The sequence below is a fragment of the Crassostrea angulata genome, chromosome 9, assembly GCF_025612915.1.
Source record: "Crassostrea angulata isolate pt1a10 chromosome 9, ASM2561291v2, whole genome shotgun sequence".
NCBI lineage: Eukaryota > Metazoa > Mollusca > Bivalvia > Ostreida > Ostreidae > Magallana > Magallana angulata.
In genome coordinates, this window is record NC_069119.1 from 23,176,926 (window position 1) to 23,195,996 (window position 19,071).

Consider the following 19,071-nt stretch of genomic DNA (forward strand, 5'->3'; position numbering starts at 1 on the left):
ATCCATCAGACTTAGCTTTGTTGATCCGATGTACAATGTATATCGTATCATTTTTTAGTCTTTGCTATTTTCTAATGTAAACGCCACAAAAGTCAGATTTCTGAAATTCTTTGACTTTTCATAGATGGATAAAGTTTACCGTGTTAAAACCTGTTTTCGCCGTGACCCGTGATCGTAATAAAAGAACGGAGAGAAGCGATGACCCCTTACAATAAAACAGCTGAATAGAGGTCCTCAATGAATACAAAAACAGTACATGCGTGAGAAAAAAAACTGAAGGGCTAACTTATAAAAGAGCATGTATGTGCGATAACAGCGATTGAAGGAAAACTCATAGTGAGCCGAGATAACTGTGAGAAGAAATTGCAAAAGAAGACCTTACAGCTGTGATTTTGTGCCTAACAGAACAAAAAAAAACTATAGATCACTGATTACTACTGTAGTTCTCTGAATGGTGACAATGAGATGTTTTCAACTTAAACAGGTTTTTTAATATCAGCCTTACCCGTTTTCACTGTTATTGGATCCTTTGTAGAGTGTTTCCTGTAAGTAGTTTCGTTTCATATTTTACTGAACTTCTGTCCGTCTTCTCTCTCTCTCTCTCTCTCTCATATTTCTACAGTTCCTCTTTACCATTGTGCTTGTGTTTAAAAAAAAACCAAGTGACCGATTTAATTAATGAAGATGTGTAATGTATACAATATTGTTTGTTTCATCCAAATCCAAATCATATATGCATCACAAAACACATTAAATACCAAAATATCAAATTCACCAAATTCTCGTTATTTACGGTACCTCACTACACAAAGCTAGACTTAATATACTATTGAATACAGTATGTCATAAGATGGCGATTTAAATAATAAACGATTTGTACATACATGGAAATGATTTGGTCGAGTATCGACATAGCTCAGTGGTTAAAGTATCAGGCTCGTGAACCAGATCACGATTTAAATCTGCTTTGTTAATATTTACTGAAATAAATTTTTCAAAATATGTTTTGTATCCAAATGTTAACATTTTTTGTCCATTTGGCATATATACTTCATACCCATCATGATATCTATCTTTATCAAGAAATTGTCAGCTATTTTGAGGTACTATTCTTAGGTATAGTTTATTAGCAGTGAGCCATCGTAAGAAAAAAAATCCATACAGATTTACTCAAACTAAATACAGTGTATATATCAATCGTACAGACGCTACACAGTATACGAGTCGTTAGAATTCAGTGATAAAATTCAGCATGGAATTCATTCTAATAAGGTGACCCATTAAGATTATGCAGAGATAGTAAGTTACGAATCAATTTAATTAAGATATCAACATGCATGTTTAGCCCATATAAGTTAACTACAGTTACACCCCCTCCCCCAAGTTTTGCATTTCATTTTCCTAGCCCCCAAAAATCCAAGGTTTAATTATTAAGCATTCATATATATATATATATATATATATACACACACACACACACACACACCAAGTATTATTCCCTCGATTTCTTACGGAAATTTATAGTTAATTCATAGCTCTATATAGACAGCCAGACGGAAATCTACACGCCCCGTTTATCGATTGGTCGAAATCATTATGTATTTCTTCTGCAATGTCGCTACCTTCATATCCTGAATGAATCACCGAAGAAAGCATTTAAGTGTTTAGATAATGACATTAACCAAGAGAGCTAACTCTCTCAATAAATTTAATAATTGTTTTAATAAATTTATGCAAATCTTGGTAAGTTGGTTTTTATAAATTTACACAAATCTTGGTTACTGGATTTTTGTTTGATACATTAAACAATACTTCAAATTTCAAAACATTTGGTTTGATATATGATACTTTGGTTAATACATGTTTCTAGCATCTGATATACAAATATCAGAATAGTTAAACTGATCTAATAAATATGTTGCGAAGTTTCATTTTTTACCGAGGAATATTTATAGAATTTTCATGCCATTGATAGGAAAATCCAAATTTCCATTGCGAGTCGCAACAAACTGGCGCATTTATATATTGGCCTGCCTATTATGGAAACAAATGTCGAAGAAAGCTCATTATAGAGTTGTACTCGCGAGATAAAAATTATTTGAGAACAAAAGGGGCGATATTTACGTACATGTGTAATAATGTTATCTGTTAGTGAAAAAGCCCCCCCCCCCCCCCCCCCCCACCAAAGAAAAGGTTCTGTAATAGCAGAGACGTCGACGGGCGCATATGGATTAAAGTCACAGATTGTACTTCGCTCATCAAATTGCATTATTCAGTTTATTGTGAAAAAATTCGTCAGAAACTGTTTAGTGAACAAGATTATTATATCTTACATTACCGTTCACAATGTACCATAAATGTATATGGAATATTGCATGAGTTGACCCGATTGTTTTTTCTCACAAAAAAGCTAGCGTTTGCTGCAAATTATTTAGACACGCCGTGAAATCCATAAGACGTTTTACAGCATATGTCTTCAATCCCTTATTTGCTTACAAAAAATCTGAACTGAAAATCTTTGAAACATCGTAAAATGTGGTTTGTTTATATATGTAAAATTGTAAAATGGCGACTCGATTTGCACGTGAATTTTACAATCCGAGGTCGATCGATTAGCGTGTTTGAGAGAAAGTCAGCAGCAAGTAAAGCGTCAAATTCAGTAGTATACAATTATTTAATGCTTGAGCAGTCAATAGACCAGAATATTTTTCCCGAGGTGCAGGGAACAGCTCAGTACGATCTATTGCCCGAGGCCAACGGCCGAGGGCAATAGATCATACTGAGCTGTTCCCTGCACCAAGGGAAAAATTCTGGTCTATTGACTGTTCAAGCATTAAATAATTGTTTTATTACCTAATTCCTTCTTAAGTTTTCGGGGTTTACAATTTGCATATTGCAAATGGTTTTCGTGCCATTATGCAATGTATTAAGATTTTTTTTTCATTTTTTACATGCACAAAACCTGTTGCATGCATTACAACATCTCAATTTAATATAAGTTTACACAAAGAAGGGGGTGGGTCTTCAACGCATTATCTTTTAAATAGTCTTTTACCTTATATGAGGCTTTTAAACTGTTGATAAATTGATTATTTGATACTCCATTTTGAATTTGGTTTCACCAAGTACTAAAAACAGCGTCTATGTAAAGGAATATACATTCCCTGAGAACTATCGAAAGGATGTAACATTAATTAACATACCCGCGTTCTGAAATACGATGCCGGTCCAATAGATTGCAGTCTATTGACCGGCGGTCCAATAGATCACAGTCTATTGACCGGCGGTCCAATAGATCGCAGTCTATTGACCGGCAGTTCAAAATAGACGCAAATATCTTTGATTAGGTAATAATAAATATTGTCTGATGAATATTGACGTTCCAATGATAAAATTAATGTTCCTGCAGACCGAGTGGGTTACAGAATAAGGTTCATGTAAATCACAGGTCAGTCCAAAATTAAACACATTTGTGTCGTAAATTTCAAGTTTTTTGTATGTTTGAAAACACATGCACACTTGTAGAAGAAAGTGTGCCATTGATCGGTTGAAGTTCAAGAAAATGTAATCTATGTAATATTCATTGTCAGTATATGTTGTGAATGGAATAAGCAACAACTAAATAAATATTCTTCCTCAACTAAAATTAATGCGTTGAAATTAAAATTGCTGAAATATGAAATGGCAAATCTGTTTAAATAGTGTGTTTCTGACAATTGTTTACATCATAAAAAAACAAGAAGCGATTATTGTGAGATCTCTGTGATATAGTTTATGCAGCCCTGATACAGAGTTTAACGTCACAACTGGCAGTTGGTGCATAAATTATCGATACCGCGTAAGCAGACAGGGTACCGGCAATTTAAAATAAAACACAATTTCATAAATTATTTAAATATATGTACAAACTAATTAGCAGCTATAATGCTCAAAATATCTGATAAGATTAAAGTTAGTTCTCATTCTGAAATGGACACATAGATAAAACATTGTCTGTAACACTGCATACCTAACAGAGTTATCGTTCCTTATCCGCTAGGGTCCCCGTGAGAAATACTCTTCCGGTCAGGACGTTAGCAATAGACCGTGGCTATTTATAGCCACCGTCTAAAAATGACAATATTCGAGCTTTGTTGACAAAACAAAATTAAAGAATTATGAACTCTGTATCTTGCTTATAACTTGATATTTGACTTTCAAATTTTGACATAGCATTATAAACTTCTATATTTATCATTATAAACATTGAAAATGGAAAAATAAAATTTGAAAATTTTACGTCAAATCGTGTCTAAGTCCCTTTAAAGTATTGGCTGGATAATTTTATTAAACACGTCTGTTTTACAGTCAATTGCTAAATTATGCTTTCTACATTTTTCGATACAACTATACATTGCTTTTAATAGCCTTTTCATATGAATCATTAAAATTGAAATTGAATGAATTGTTTTTACAAAATGTAACATCTAAATACTAAAAAATTTAACTATTTCTAAATAAGAGCCTTCAAAAGTAAAATGGTTATTGTTTTTACCCCCTACGGTATATGACAACTTTGTTTGCTTTTTTTTTACTATTGAACCTAAGACGGCAGATTTTACAGTATCTTGTAGAAGTATTCCAAACGTATTGTAATTCTTCAGGATTTTCAAACAATAAGATAGTATCATCAGCAGTAGAAGAAGTAGTAGAATCGAATTCTAAAAAAAGATAGAAAATCAGAGAAAGAAAAACCTGAAAACGACTATGCCTTTTATAATATGTTTTTTGACGTCGTGGACGGAAATCTTAAGGACCTTAAGAACTTTAAAACATCACATAGTCAATAATCAGAACCCCGTTCTCTCTCTCTCTCTCTCTCTCTCTCTCTCTCTCTCTCTCTCTCTCTCTCTCTCTCTCTCTCTCTCTCTCTCACCGAACCCAAACGATTCTAAGTACACCTGCTGTTTTGTAAGTTTAAAAAGCCAATTCAATTTAAGAGAAAAAAGTGTATGTCACTTGTTATGTCATATCAGCATCCCCGTCCTCTGTCTACTGTCGTAGTTACCGTTGCAATGATTGAACAATATCTTTCTTATATGGTCCCTTTAATTTTTTTTTCTTACCATGCACACAATAAATGTATAAGACAATGCGTGGTCTCAATGCAGCTTAAATTACAAAAATACCAAAGAACAGAGTCATACAAAACAAATCATTTACAGCACCAATAAAGCGATTTCTAATCCCTTTCTTACGATAATGTAACATGCATAGGGTATCGCAAGATTTCAACCCTTTTAAATCAATTTCTCCTAGAATAGCGTCAAACGTCAGCTTTGACTGTTTAACTGATCAATAAAATGGTGATAAATCATTCATTTGTCATACAAATAACTTGTTTCAAGTTCGTTAACCTTTTTTGAAATATTCACGATTTAAAAGTCCTATTTCTAAAGTTCTTGAATATTGTTATTGATCTTTTAATTTTACTTTACCTCAGGCACTTGAAACTTTAAAAGCTTTTTCACCAAGATACTTTTTATTGAAAAAAAATTCGGTGCCTGAAGCACACAAAAGACGGTTTTTTCTGCATATCTTAATGGCCACAGAGTAACGTAGTTTTTAACTTGAGCTTGAACTACACACATATATATCATCATCATCATCATTTATTTATTATAGTGACATGTGTTACATCTAAAACAACTGAGTAGTATACAATTACATATATCAAACACCCGGCACATTTGACCTCTAAGTCACTGTAAACACTAAATAATAATTTCTAATACATGCGCGAGAATTTACTTTGTCTTAATTTAATGCAGAATGTATAAAATTAGCAGTTTGTCTTGGAAAATTGCAAATGAGAGTTTGAAATAGATTTTCTTGAGTTAAATATGAATTATGCGAAAAATTAACACTTTGATAAAGTTCACTACTGAGATTGTTATATAGAGCACATTTTAGAAGAAAGTGAAATTCGTCCTCTATTTCGTCCAAGATACTGATTTACACGTGCGCTCAATGACAGCCCCCCCCCCCCCCGAAAACGTCCGGACTTTATCCTCAGCGGTAATAACCCACACCGAAACTGTGCCATTGTTGACCTAACATGTTTAGGAATATTCATTGAAATATAATTTTCTAGGCAAAAACTTTCCTTTAAAAGTTTGTATGTTCTTGATTTGGGAGTGTTATGGATATCTATTTGCCATCTGAATTCCTGCTCTCGCTGTTTGCCGATAAAATTGGTTATATTACATGGGTGCATATTTTCTTAGACTGTTAGTAAATCTGCATCATCTGGAATAGACTTTATGCGCTGGCTCCAACTTTGTTAACCACATAGTGATCGGTCCCACAGAAAAACCTTTTTGTTGATTCGGTCGTGTGTATATATATATATATATATATATATATATATATATATATATATATATATATATATATATATATATATCGGTTATATATATATATCGGTTATATATTTCTTTTGTAGGCTATTAAAAATTTAAATCCCTGTGTGTCATTTCAAGAAGAATTTTGTACAATGACACGTGAACATAAGAAGTCACAGCTACATATAATTTAGACAACTCTCTCAAAGAAACACTTTCAAAATATAGAATTAACGGCATGTTATCAATTTTTGAAAGATCAACTTGAACTCAATGCATCTGATTAGAGTTCTGATCAATGGATATAAAAGCGGTACATTGCTGTGTTCAATTGCATTAGAAAACAAAACTAAGTGCTTACTTTAACAAAAAAGAGAGCAAAATCTAGATATGCATGATTTCTGTTTACAGTGATGAAATGATGAAAAGAAAATTCATCGTAGGCTTAGATCAATGCAAGAAGAAATCACAAAAGATGGACTTGCAGCTGTGACATTGTACTCAAAAGATTAAGCCAGGGTTAAACTGATCACACAGAGGATGGTGACAATGAGGTGTTCTCGTCAACAGTTTGTCGTTTGTCTGATTTCGGCCTCGGCCATATCCGTGTTTTCTCTTGTTACCCAATTTCTGGTACTTTTCCAGAGCAATTCCTGTAAGTATTTTAAACAAACTCTCTCTCTCTCTCTCTCTCTCTCTCTCTCTCTTTCATATTATCCCAAGTAATTCATGTATAAAGCTCAATTTGTTACATGTAAAAAGCTCCATTTTTTACATCTGTATCTTGTAATCGTCAAATTGTAATTTTTACCAGTAAAGGACAAAGCAGTTTTTGTTTATAAAATCCTGCAAGTCATATTTTTATGGCAAAAACTCATATATTTAACCATATCTAAGCAAAATTACATGTACATTATTGTCGTCCTGTACAAAAACGAATGTACAACATACATGTATTCCTTCCAGTAAAAAAAAAAAAAACTTTTTCGTTAAAAATGTAATGATTCATTCTAATCTTACTGTCATGAAGAGTCAGAAAGATAAAGATTTAGCATAATACAAGTGTTTGCAACATAATAAAATGTGAATGAATTAAACCACTTCATGCATTTTAGATACGATCAAGAAACGCTGCTCAGGCTATGAGTCGTCGGAGTTTAGTAACAAAATTCAGCATAGAACTTTTAATAAGGTGACCTACAAAGATTATCTAGACAGAGTAAGTAAAGAATTACTTAAATTAAGATATCGACATGCATGTTTAACCCATATAACTGGTCACAGTCAGACAACAACCCACTTTTGTGCAAACCTTTTTATTTCACCTGAACCGACATTTCCAATTAGGCCTACTTGCAGACCCTTGTTTGCGTTTTGTTCGTAATTTGGCTATTCACGTTATTTCTCATTTTATTACAAATAATATGTATTAGAAAGTTGTGTCCAGTTGTTTTATATAATAGACAATATAATTTGAGAATGATAAAAAAGCGTGGTAGAAGAAACGCTTTCAAAGCCTATTCAAAACACTGACATTTGAGATAAAGATCATTTGTTATTATAAGAATAGAAGCCTATTAAATAAAGATATGTACAATTGGGAATATAATATAAAATCATCGAATAAGGGGATTATTCTATCGCGTTTTACGGTATTAAACAGCTGTTTCCAGGATATTGTTTGCAAAAAGATTGGTGCATTAGAATTACTATTGAATGAAATAAAACATTGATTTTAAAGTCCAGTTATGTAATATAATGGACAAAATATATGAGAATGATAAAAAGCGTGGTAGAAGAAACGCTTTTCAAGCCTATTCAAAACACTGGAATTTGAGATAAAGATCATTTGTAATATTGTAAGAAGCCTATTAAATAAAGATATTTACGATTGGCAATCAATATAAAATAATCCAAGAAGTTGATTCTTCTATCGCATTTTACAGTATTGAACGAACAGCTGTTTCCAGGATATTGTTCGCGCAGAGATGGGTGCATTAGAATTACTATTGAATGAAATAAAACATTGATTTTAAAGTCACGAGTTTGCTATAAAGAATTGTTTGAGCAGTTACTTTACACCACTGCTGTAAACAGTGATAGGCGATACTATAAAATATGTTACCGGACTGACAATTGAGTTACACATTGAAAGTTGCAAAATTCAACCTGTCATGAATTCAGCTTACATTGTATCTGTACTTGAACGAGTCATTTTGCATGACCAATGTTTATTGGTAAATAGTGCTTTCATTACCATTAGTCGGTTAACCGCCCTGGTATAAGTTTCACTAAGCATTTTGTAATTTTTTTTTGAAAAAGCAATAAAAAAAACCTCATGTTCAAATAATAGGAACACTTCCCGATATTGACTTCGATGAAAAACACAATTTTTAATTTTTTTCAATGCAACACCTTGCGGGGGTGGTGGGGGTTAGAATTTATTCAGTCAATCTTCAGTTAGTCAGTTAGCCTGTCAGTCAGTCCTTCAGTCCTGTTTTTGTTAATTGAAAAAAGAAATGAAATTTTACAAACCAACAGTTGGATCAAGGCTCTGTTATCCTTTGTTAATCTTCTTTCATACAGCCTTCTGCAGATCTTACAAGACTTCAAAATGAATGGAGGATAGATGCAACACTATTCAACAATTTCCCGAAAGAGAAAAGTAAGAATACTTACAATGTATTCACATTAATGTACATCATAAATCTGACTAGTATGAAGAAGTATGAACATAATTTAAACATTGATTTGTATTGTTGTTTTTATCTTCTACAGTAAGGTTGGGTGAGATCGGTAAACACATAGACATAAATTTTAGGAGATTAATGCCGGCTTTTTCGATTGATAAAAAATGCGCTAGTATTTTTAGTTTCTGTGACGGATTCAATATAATGCTTACATTTAAAATATTGATAAAGAACTTTATGACGTTATAAAAAAGATGATGATGATGATGATGATGATGATGATGATGATTGCAGGGTATCTAACCATAGGAATTCCAACGATCAGAAGAGTAGGCGACGAATATATCATGGACACGATCAATTCTTTAGTAAACAACACACGGCCAGAGGAACTCAAAGATATCTATATTGTGATTTTTCTAGCAGATTTTAATGAGACTTGGAGAGAAGACATTAGTGGAAGGTTAAACGAATCTTATCCACAACTCATTTCATCAGAAACTTTAGTCGTGATCAGCTCCTGGAAATCATTTTATCCGAGCCTGGAGAATCTTAATCATACATATAACGATAACTACAGCAAAAGGAAATGGCGTTCCAAGCAAAATGTTGATTATGCTTTCATTTTCTTATACTGTCAGCATTTGTCCATTTATTACATGCAAATGGAAGACGATATTTACACAATACCCAATTATCTTAAAGTAATAAAGGATTACATATCTACGATGAACTTTCAATGGACATGTTTAGAGTTTTCAGAACTTGGGTTTATAGGTAAACTTTATCATTCATATGATCTTGAAAAGCTAGCTAAGATTGTACTGTTATTCTATGAAGAGCAACCCTGTGACTTTACATACTTATATTTTAATACTTTAATGTTACAATTCCAACGTATTATACATCGTCCTACTATATTTCAACATGTTGGCTTGAAATCATCTCTCCCAGGAAAAGTCCAGCCATTGAAAGACAGATTTTTCGATAATATGGAGAAAACGTACAAAGGAGATAACCCTCCCGCAAAACTGTACACAAATTTGGTTGTACAATCCTCTTTCACCCCAGAGTCCGCTTACTTTTTGGAACCTGGCTATTTTTGGAGTAAAAGTAATGGAAAAAGAGGTGATTGGTTTACCGTAGTTTTCGATGATCCCACAAGGGTCAAAAAGATAATTATAGTTACCGGATCGCGCGAACATCCAACAGACAAAATCGAGCACGGCAAACTACAGGCAAGCCTAAGTTTGTTGAGTATTGATCAATCTCAACCAAAATGTACGAACGATATTGACCTAGGATATTTAACAGGCGGAGTTTTAAAAGTGGACAATTTAACATCAATTCTAGGACCTTTCAGAATACACTGCCTGAGCATCATTTTAACCGCCAATCAGGACTGGTGGATTATTATAAAAGAAATTGCTGTATTTGTTGCTGATTGATATACATTATATGTTATTAATGTCTTTCACTTATATAAAGGAACTAAGTGTCAGCAAACACATTTTAACTCAAACCAACACCTACAAAAGTTAATGTGTCAGTTGTCAAACGTTTTTCTACATCAAACATTTGACCACCAACATACTGTAAGTTTTTGAAATATTTAAAAGACATTTGATTGCTTACAAACATTTGATTCTGAAGACATTATTGATTTTTCTTGTATTTATGATATCTCAAAACAGACTGAAGTAATTTTTCATTTAGCGATTATTGAATTGAAACTAGATATAGAATGAATGTATCTGTCAAGGACTCAAATTTATGAAATGTGCTATTGTCTCAAGTCTTAAAATTAAATAACTTCTTTACATGCTTTTTTCAGATCATATTTATATTTTACAACGTTATTTAATATATATCTTTACTGATTCTGAATTTCTCAAAAATTAACGAACGGTTGCAACTTGTATAGTAGTAGTTATATATGCACAGAAATTTGGTAAGACACAATGTGTGGAATATATGATATAGTTTTTGTAATGTTCAAAGCTACAGATTAATTTTTCTAAGTTCCGGTGGACTTGCTGTAAACGTGTAAATATTGACCATATCTGGTCATCAAAGGTAGATCTGCTTTTGACATTAAAGAGAAGGCCGGCTCCCCTTGTACAGTTCTATAAATAATTTTTACATCATTGAAACGCTCACACCTTTTATTAAGACCTTTAAAGTTTCATATCGTTTAAATTTCAAAACTTTTTTCTAACCTTTTATAATTTATCATATGTTCGACAGCATTTAAATCCATTTACAAACCCTTTTTATCAACGACTCTGTTATGTGTGACCAAGAATGAATTAATTTAACACAAGCGAAAATGACAAGTTGAAGACTGTTTTTCTGTACACTTTGTTCTTGTCAGTTCATTGAATTCATTGATTCAATGCTGTAAAAATATATGTGAGAAATACATGTATCCTTCTCATACCATGATCAAATTGTTTTATATACTTTAACCTAATTACACCAGAAGAATGGTCTCATACATGTATAAACGATGGGAACTTTTGAAGTAAATAAACGAAATCTCCGTATAGGAAAAGAAAACGATAAATGGCATGCTTCATGAGCATGAAAACAAAATGAAATCATTTGGTTTTGTTCTCCAAATGCTTGAAATTATTCAATCTGCATTCTTGTATCTATTGAAACATACTAAACTTAAACTTAATTTTTGGTTTAAAAAAATATACCTAAATTGATGGTTGATTTGGAGAAACATTTTAAAACCTTATTTACTTTGTTGGTTTTTTTTATCTTATTGCAATCTTACCTGCCAAAAGCTTGAAATAAAGCACTTCCTTTTTATGTTACATTGTAAGTTTGTTTTAAGTTTTGTTTCAAGTTTGTTAAACAATCTTTGTATATCATTTTACAAATCTTAATATAGCTTTGAAACAACTGGACTACTATTGCGATATGCAAAACACTAAAAAAAAACTATCGTTTTACAACGTACATTTAATTATATAAAGTCGGACTATACTACTTTAAAACCAAATTGAAATTGAGGGTCGACTTCATTTAAGCGCTCATTTTGTCACGAAGTAAAAGTAACATCGTGGCATTAGCTTTTTCGACAAGTCTAATTGACTCTAACTTGATTCAATTTTGGAATATTTTCCACTGTTGTATAATTATTAAAAGCAGACTAATCATTAATAAAGTTTTCATGAGTCTTGTTTTTGTGCATCTAGTCGATTCATTGTTAAGTGAAATTACTACTCCCTTATCAGTTTAATTTAGCAATTCAGTTACAAGAATCAGTTGTTAATTAGATTTAACAATATTCAAACGTTCATTTTATCCCGGAAAAAGAATCAGTACTTTTAAAATACATATAAAGTCCATATGCAACTTTCAATATCAGTCAAAAGATAAGAACAGAGTTACTATAAATTATTTTTAGTAAACAAAGATTCACAATTTTTAATTCTAATGCAGTTTAGAAGTCTAAATAATTTATGGTTCATGTGTAAAAATAGTCTTTAGACTGTCAATATTTTTTTATCATTTTCACCCACATGGCACATGACTGGTTGTTTCTAGATGTTTCTATTGTTTGTGTGAATAATGTTTAAAACTATTAAAGAGACGCTTTTCAGTGTTTTTGCTGACCGTAAACATATAAACATTGACCCCATTTGGTCATCAAAGTTTAGACTGAATTTGACACTACAGAAAATATGTTTTCTGTATATGAATTTCTACATCATTTTAATACTATTACCTATTCTAAGTCATTGACCATGAATGAATTTTACAAGGAAGAGCATTTTAGGATAGATTATTACCTATTTTTCTGGAGATTTTTTTTCTTTCGGTATATAAGGAATTTTTCTTTTAAATGTATTTGTATTGATTGTCAAGTCGCCTCAGTACTAAACAAGACATTGCCATGCACATAAAAACTGAACGCAATAAAATATCGTGTACCCTGTACTGATCATTCAGAGCTGCCTAGGATAACAAACATAATATGAATGCATAGATTTTAAAAACTCGTGTAATAATATTGGAGCATTAAAAGTCAACATTTTATGTCTCAGGTCAAAAAATAAGAAAGAAAATAATGTTTTACAAATATGAAATTTTGTCTGTATTTTAAAGTCGTAAAATTTTCGTCTGAACTTCATTTTTTAATATCCTAGACAATAAGTATGGTGATAAAATAAAAATGATATAATTTCGTTTCAAAATAATTTTTTAAGGTTTTATGGGACAACTATTTATATTAATGTGTGTACACAATAATCAAATTACTTTCGTCGTTTTAGAATTTTCAAATTTCACAATATTTGATCCAAAAATGTGTTTTAATAATTTTTGAGAAGGTAAATATTATAAAAGCTCGAGCAGCATTCAAACTCATGACCAACAGATTTGTAGTCAACACTCTAACTCATTGGGCTTCGCTGTAAGTTAATTTCGGGTAAGAAAAGATTATAAAATAGTATTTGATTTCATTGTTTATTGCAATGTGACATATGCAAAAAAATGACGGGCTAACCTAATAAAAGAACATGGATGTGCGCTAACACTGATGAAAGGAGAACTCATATATAGTGGGCCGAGATTACTGTGAGAAGAAACAAGATGTTCTCGAACCGTGGCCTATTTTCTGTTATGACCGCTTGTAAGTCGGAAAACCCCATTTAATTTAGAAAAAAATCCCAATATGCAAAATTACTTTTATTTTATGACAGCATACTGTTGTCTATTTATTCAAATATTTACCGTTGCATTGATTTTACCTTTTTAAAGAACATATTGCTTATATGGTCCCTTTATCGTACAATCATATTTTAACATATTCACGATTCATCCATTTGTTGTCTGTTTTCGTATGTAAAATATCACACTGATTATTCTACTATTTTCTAATTCTTATATTTTTTAATTAGAAAAATAATTGCACGAAGCACAAGATGGATTTTATGTGTACTTCAAAAATGCATACCTTACAGATCATATCTTCAAAATGTTAATTTTTCCAAAAAGTAGTTTATAATTAGAAAAATTGATAAAGGGAAAATATTTAACCGTATCTTTTTTGTATTGAAAATTAATAAATGGGGGTTGATATCCCATGGCCAATTGCCTTTTTGCCATTTCAAAAAGACGTTTGTACAATGATTCGTGGACGGATAGATCGTCACAGCTATTTTTAGATAACTCTACATGCACAACTCTATAAAAGGGACATATGATGGACTTGCAGCTGTGACATTTTACTCAAGAGATTAAGCCACGGGTTACTGATCAAACACAGGATAGTGACAATGAGGTGTTTTCGACGACATTACGCCGTTTGTCTGATTTCGGCCTTATCCGTGTTTTCTCTTGTTATCCAATTTATGGTACTTTTACAGAGGAGTCCCTGTAAGTATTTTAAACTCGCTATACATGACCCCCCTTCTCTCTCTCTCTCTCTCTCTCTCTCTCTCTCTCTCTCTCTCTCTCTCCAAATGTTTAATTTATTACATACAGCAACATAAATAGTTGCAATATTCATGTTGTAACTTGTAATTGTGAAATTGTTAATAACTACTAAAGGAACAAATCGATGATGTTTATAATCTCTCTGCCGGTCTTATTTTTTTTTTTTTTTGAAAAATGCTTTAAAGTGCCCATATTGAAGCAAAACTACATTGTTGTCGTCCTGCAAAAAATTGCAAATTTATTTTGGAGAAAACCCTCTCTTCTTGTATAAGTGTAAGGATTTATTTTAATCTTAGTTGTCACGAAGATTTGAGAGAGACAAAAATTGAGGAAGTTTTGCAGCTTAAAAGAATGTTTATGAAAACAGATACACTTCACTTTTCATTATAGGCACTGTAAACAGATTCTGCACAACGGAGTTCAGTGACAAAATTCAGCGTGGAACTTCTAATAAGGTGACCTACAAAGATTATTTAGACAGAGTAAGTATACGTAATGAATTGCTTTGATTAAGATATCAACATGCATATTTAACCCATATTACTAGCTAAAGTCGGGTTGTCACCTGAACCGAATGTTCGAATAAACATCTCCAATTACTTAATTGTCCGTTGTTTGACTTTTTGTTCATACGTTGGCTTTAACGTTACTTTTCATCATCTGACTAATACGTTGGAATTGAAAGCTGTGTTCAGTTATAAAATAGAGCAGAAACATGTACTGTGTTTTCATCAATATTCGTTGAATACCAATTTTCGAGGATTTCGTTGTTAAGTTGATCCACGAAATTTAATGTTCATTGAAGTGCAATTTCTATTAACATTTTCCATTGTTAGGGTCAATTGCCACGAATTGACGTATCCTTGAAACTGTGAATTTTACTTTATCCACGAAAATTGATACCCTTGAATATTAATGAAACCACAGTATTATGGGGATTGATAAAAACCTAGGTAGAACGAAATTATGTTAAGCTTATTCACAGCATCACTATTTGAGCTGAAAATAACCCGTAGTCTTATAAGAATGGAAGTTTATTGAATGAAAATATATGCGTTACGAAAAATTATCTGAAGTTAAGTAATAAGGTAAATCTTTCGTCGCGTTTTACAGTATTAGGCCGCGGTTTCTAGGATATTTTTTGCTAAAAGATTCATTACAATAATTATTGAATGAAATGAAACAATGATTTGAAAATCTTAATTATGTTTTTAACAACTGTATAAGGAGTAACTTTATACCATTGCAAAGCTGTTAACAGTAACCGGCGATACTAAGGTATGTTGTCGGACTGAGCATTTAATTACACACTGAGCATTGCGAAATGTACTCTTATTTAATGTAACTTCTACGTTCTTGAACGAGGCATTTTGCATTATCAATGTTTTCGGTTAAACATCACTTTCTGATGTTTTTTTTCTCAAGATATATAGGGATCCATGATGTGTTATTTTACATCGATTACTATTAAAAAGACAGATTCCAATTCGTCGTTCACTAAGCATTTCGCAGATTTTTTTCAAAGCAATAAAAACCTATTGTTTTAATTGTGAGAACATTAGCCTACATTTACTTTGATAAAATGCATTGTTTTAAATCTTAAGATGTATTCAACAACTTGCGGGGTATGATTAATTTCACCTGTTTGTAGGTCAGTCAATCAGTCATTCAGACAGTCTGTCAATCTGTCAATCAGTCCCTCTTAATTAAATTTTTAAAAAAATGAAATTTTACGAACCAACAGTTATTAGATCCTGGCTATGTTATTCTTTTTTTGTTTTTCCATTTAGCCTTCTTCAGATCTTACAAGTCTTCAACATGAGTGGAAGGTAGATGCAACACTATTTCACAAATTCCCGAAAGAGAAAAGTAAGAATACTTATCATGTATTTACTTAAAGGAACAACACAATATGTATGTTAATAAAAATCAACGTAACTCATAATGATAATAACTTGGCTCACCTGTATTTTTCTGATTGCAATTTCTTTGGAGTCTGTCTGTCCGTAAACGATCCATGTCAAGTACCATTAAGACTACAGCACCCAATTTTAGATTGAAACATCCGTGATTGAAGGACTTTCAAGTTTTTTTTGAAAATTAGCAAGATTCCAATAAACTATCAAAGATAAAAAGGGATTATATAGAAATCTTCGTATCCACATCCACATTGCCTGAGACGTAAAACTGTTTTAATAATTGTTATACAATAAATTTAAGATATGTATGACTAAAAAGTGGTCAATATTTTGGGGACTATAATGCAAAGACGTTTATTTCGAAATTAAATTTGGCATATAATTTGCTAAATTAACAATGAAATATAGAAGCAGGATAGCATGTTGATCATACTGATAATGAAAAAGTGGATAGATATACAAAGAAGAGGAAAATTATGCTGCAATTTTTTTTTTCAATTTTAAAAATCGAATTCATGATACTAGCGTACCTTTTGGCATGACTATTTTTTTTAAAACATATCACACATGTGTATGAAAATGGAGGGATCGGATTTATGCAATTAAAAGTGATGTATTAATTCTGCTATAGGTTATGTTGGTTCGTCTGTAATTTTATCAGTATAAAAGAGTATGAACATAACACACATTTAAACATTGAATTGTATAGTTTTGTATCCTCTTCTGTAATGTTGAGTGAGTCTGGTTGGCACAGAAATATATATCCTAACTAATGTCGGCTTTTCTACTGATAAAATCTGCATTATTATTTTAGTTTTTGAGAGGGATTTGCATTTTACATTTAGAATATTCGTAAAGAATTTTATGACGGTATAACGTTTGATAATGATGATGATGATGATGATGATGATGATGATGATTGCAGGGTTTCTAACCTTAGGAATTCCAACAATCAGAAGAGTAGGCGACGAGTATATTATGGACACAATCAAGTCTTTAGTGAACAACACACGGCCAAAGGAACTTAAAGATATCTATATTGTGATTTTCCTGGCAGATTTTAATGAGACTTGGATAGATGACATCAGTAAAAGATTAAACAAATCTTATCCACAACTTATTTCATTAGAAACTTTAGTCGTGATCCGCTCCTGGAAATCATTTCATCCGAGCCTGGAGAATCTCAATCATACGTTTAATGATAAATACGAAAAATGGCGCTCCAAGCAAAATGTTGATTATGCTTTCATATTTTTATACTGTCAGCATTTGTCAACATATTACATGCAAATGGAGGACGATGTTTACACTATATCAAATTATCTTAAAGTAATAAAAGAATACATATCTACGATGACCTTTCCATGGACATGTTTAGAGTTTTCAGAACTTGGTTTTATAGGTAAACTTTATCATTCATATGATCTTGAAAGGCTAGCTAAGATGGTGCTGTTATTTTATGAAAAACAACCCTGTGACTTTATCTACTTATATTTTAATACTTTAATGTTACAATTCCAACGTATTATCCATCGTCCTACTATATTTCAACATGTTGGCTTGAAATCATCTCTCCCTGGAAAAGTTCAGCCATTAAAAGACAGATTTTTCGATAATTTGGAGAAAACGTACAAAGGAGATAACCCTCCCGCAAAACTGTACACAAATTTGGTTGTACAATCTTCTTTCACCCCAGAGTCCGCTTACATTTTGGAGCCTGGCTATTTTTGGAGTCAAAGTAATGGAAAAAGAGGTGATTGGTTTACCGTAGTTTTCGATGATCCCCAAAGGGTCGAAAAGATAATTATAGATACCGGATCGCGCGAACATCCAACAGACAAAATCGAGCACGGCAAACTACAGGCAAGCCTAAGTTTGTTGAGTATTGAGCAGTCTCAACCAAAATGTACGAACGATATTGACCTAGGATATTTGAGTGGCGGATTTTTAAAAGTGGACAATTTAACATCAATTCTGAGATCTTTCAGAATACACTGCCTGAGCCTCATTTTAACTGCCAATCAGGACTGGTGGATTATTATAAAAGAAATTGCAGTATTTGTTGCTGATTGATATGTATTTTATGTAAGGAACGAAATTTCAGCAAACACACCTTAACTCAAATCAACATCTGTCAACGTTTTTCTTCATTTCAAACATTTAACCACCGACATACTGTAAGTTTTTGAAGGATTAGAAAGCTCATTGATTATGAGGTAATATTACAATCATTGGATTCTGAAGACCCAATTTTGATGTATTTTGTACTTATGATGTATAAAAATAGATTGAGGTAATTTTTTGCATTTGATTCCTCTAAACAAACAGCATTGCATTGTGGTTTGATAATTGAATTCAAATTAGATATATAATAAATGTATCTAACAAAGATTTTGATTTATGGGATGGTGCCATTGTCTTAAGCCTTTTGTTTTGTATATTCATTGCATGCTATTTTTTTAGATCATCTTTACATTATACAACGTTATTTAATATTTATTTCTACTGAGTATAATTTTTTAAAAAATGTAACGAATGGTTGCAACTTGTAATGCAGTAGTTATAAATGCACAGAAATTTTGTATGACACAATGTGTGAAATAAATGATATTGTTTTTGTAATGT

The 19,071-nt window shown here is 31.9% G+C and overlaps 1 protein-coding gene across 4 annotated transcripts; it reads left to right on the forward strand.

Annotated features, from left to right (window-relative positions):
* The first annotated feature begins 241 nt into the window (after positions 1 to 241).
* On the forward strand, positions 242 to 19,071 carry LOC128163969 (alpha-1,3-mannosyl-glycoprotein 4-beta-N-acetylglucosaminyltransferase C-like). Of its 4 annotated transcripts, none has more exons than XM_052827671.1 (5): positions 242 to 545; positions 6,795 to 7,038; positions 7,499 to 7,602; positions 16,318 to 16,396; positions 17,372 to 19,065. In XM_052827671.1, exons 2-5 carry the CDS (start codon positions 6,924 to 6,926, stop codon positions 18,517 to 18,519), a joined length of 1,446 nt encoding a protein of 481 aa, XP_052683631.1. In that variant the 5' UTR covers positions 242 to 545; positions 6,795 to 6,923; the 3' UTR covers positions 18,520 to 19,065. The 4 variants fall into 4 exon arrangements, with proteins under 4 accessions (XP_052683631.1, XP_052683630.1, XP_052683632.1 ...); XM_052827670.1 differs by lacking the exons at positions 16,318 to 16,396; positions 17,372 to 19,065 and adding exons at positions 8,970 to 9,048; positions 9,368 to 11,859 and having other exon boundaries at positions 249 to 545; XM_052827672.1 differs by lacking the exons at positions 242 to 545; positions 6,795 to 7,038; positions 7,499 to 7,602 and adding exons at positions 14,287 to 14,467; positions 14,918 to 15,009 and having other exon boundaries at positions 17,387 to 19,071.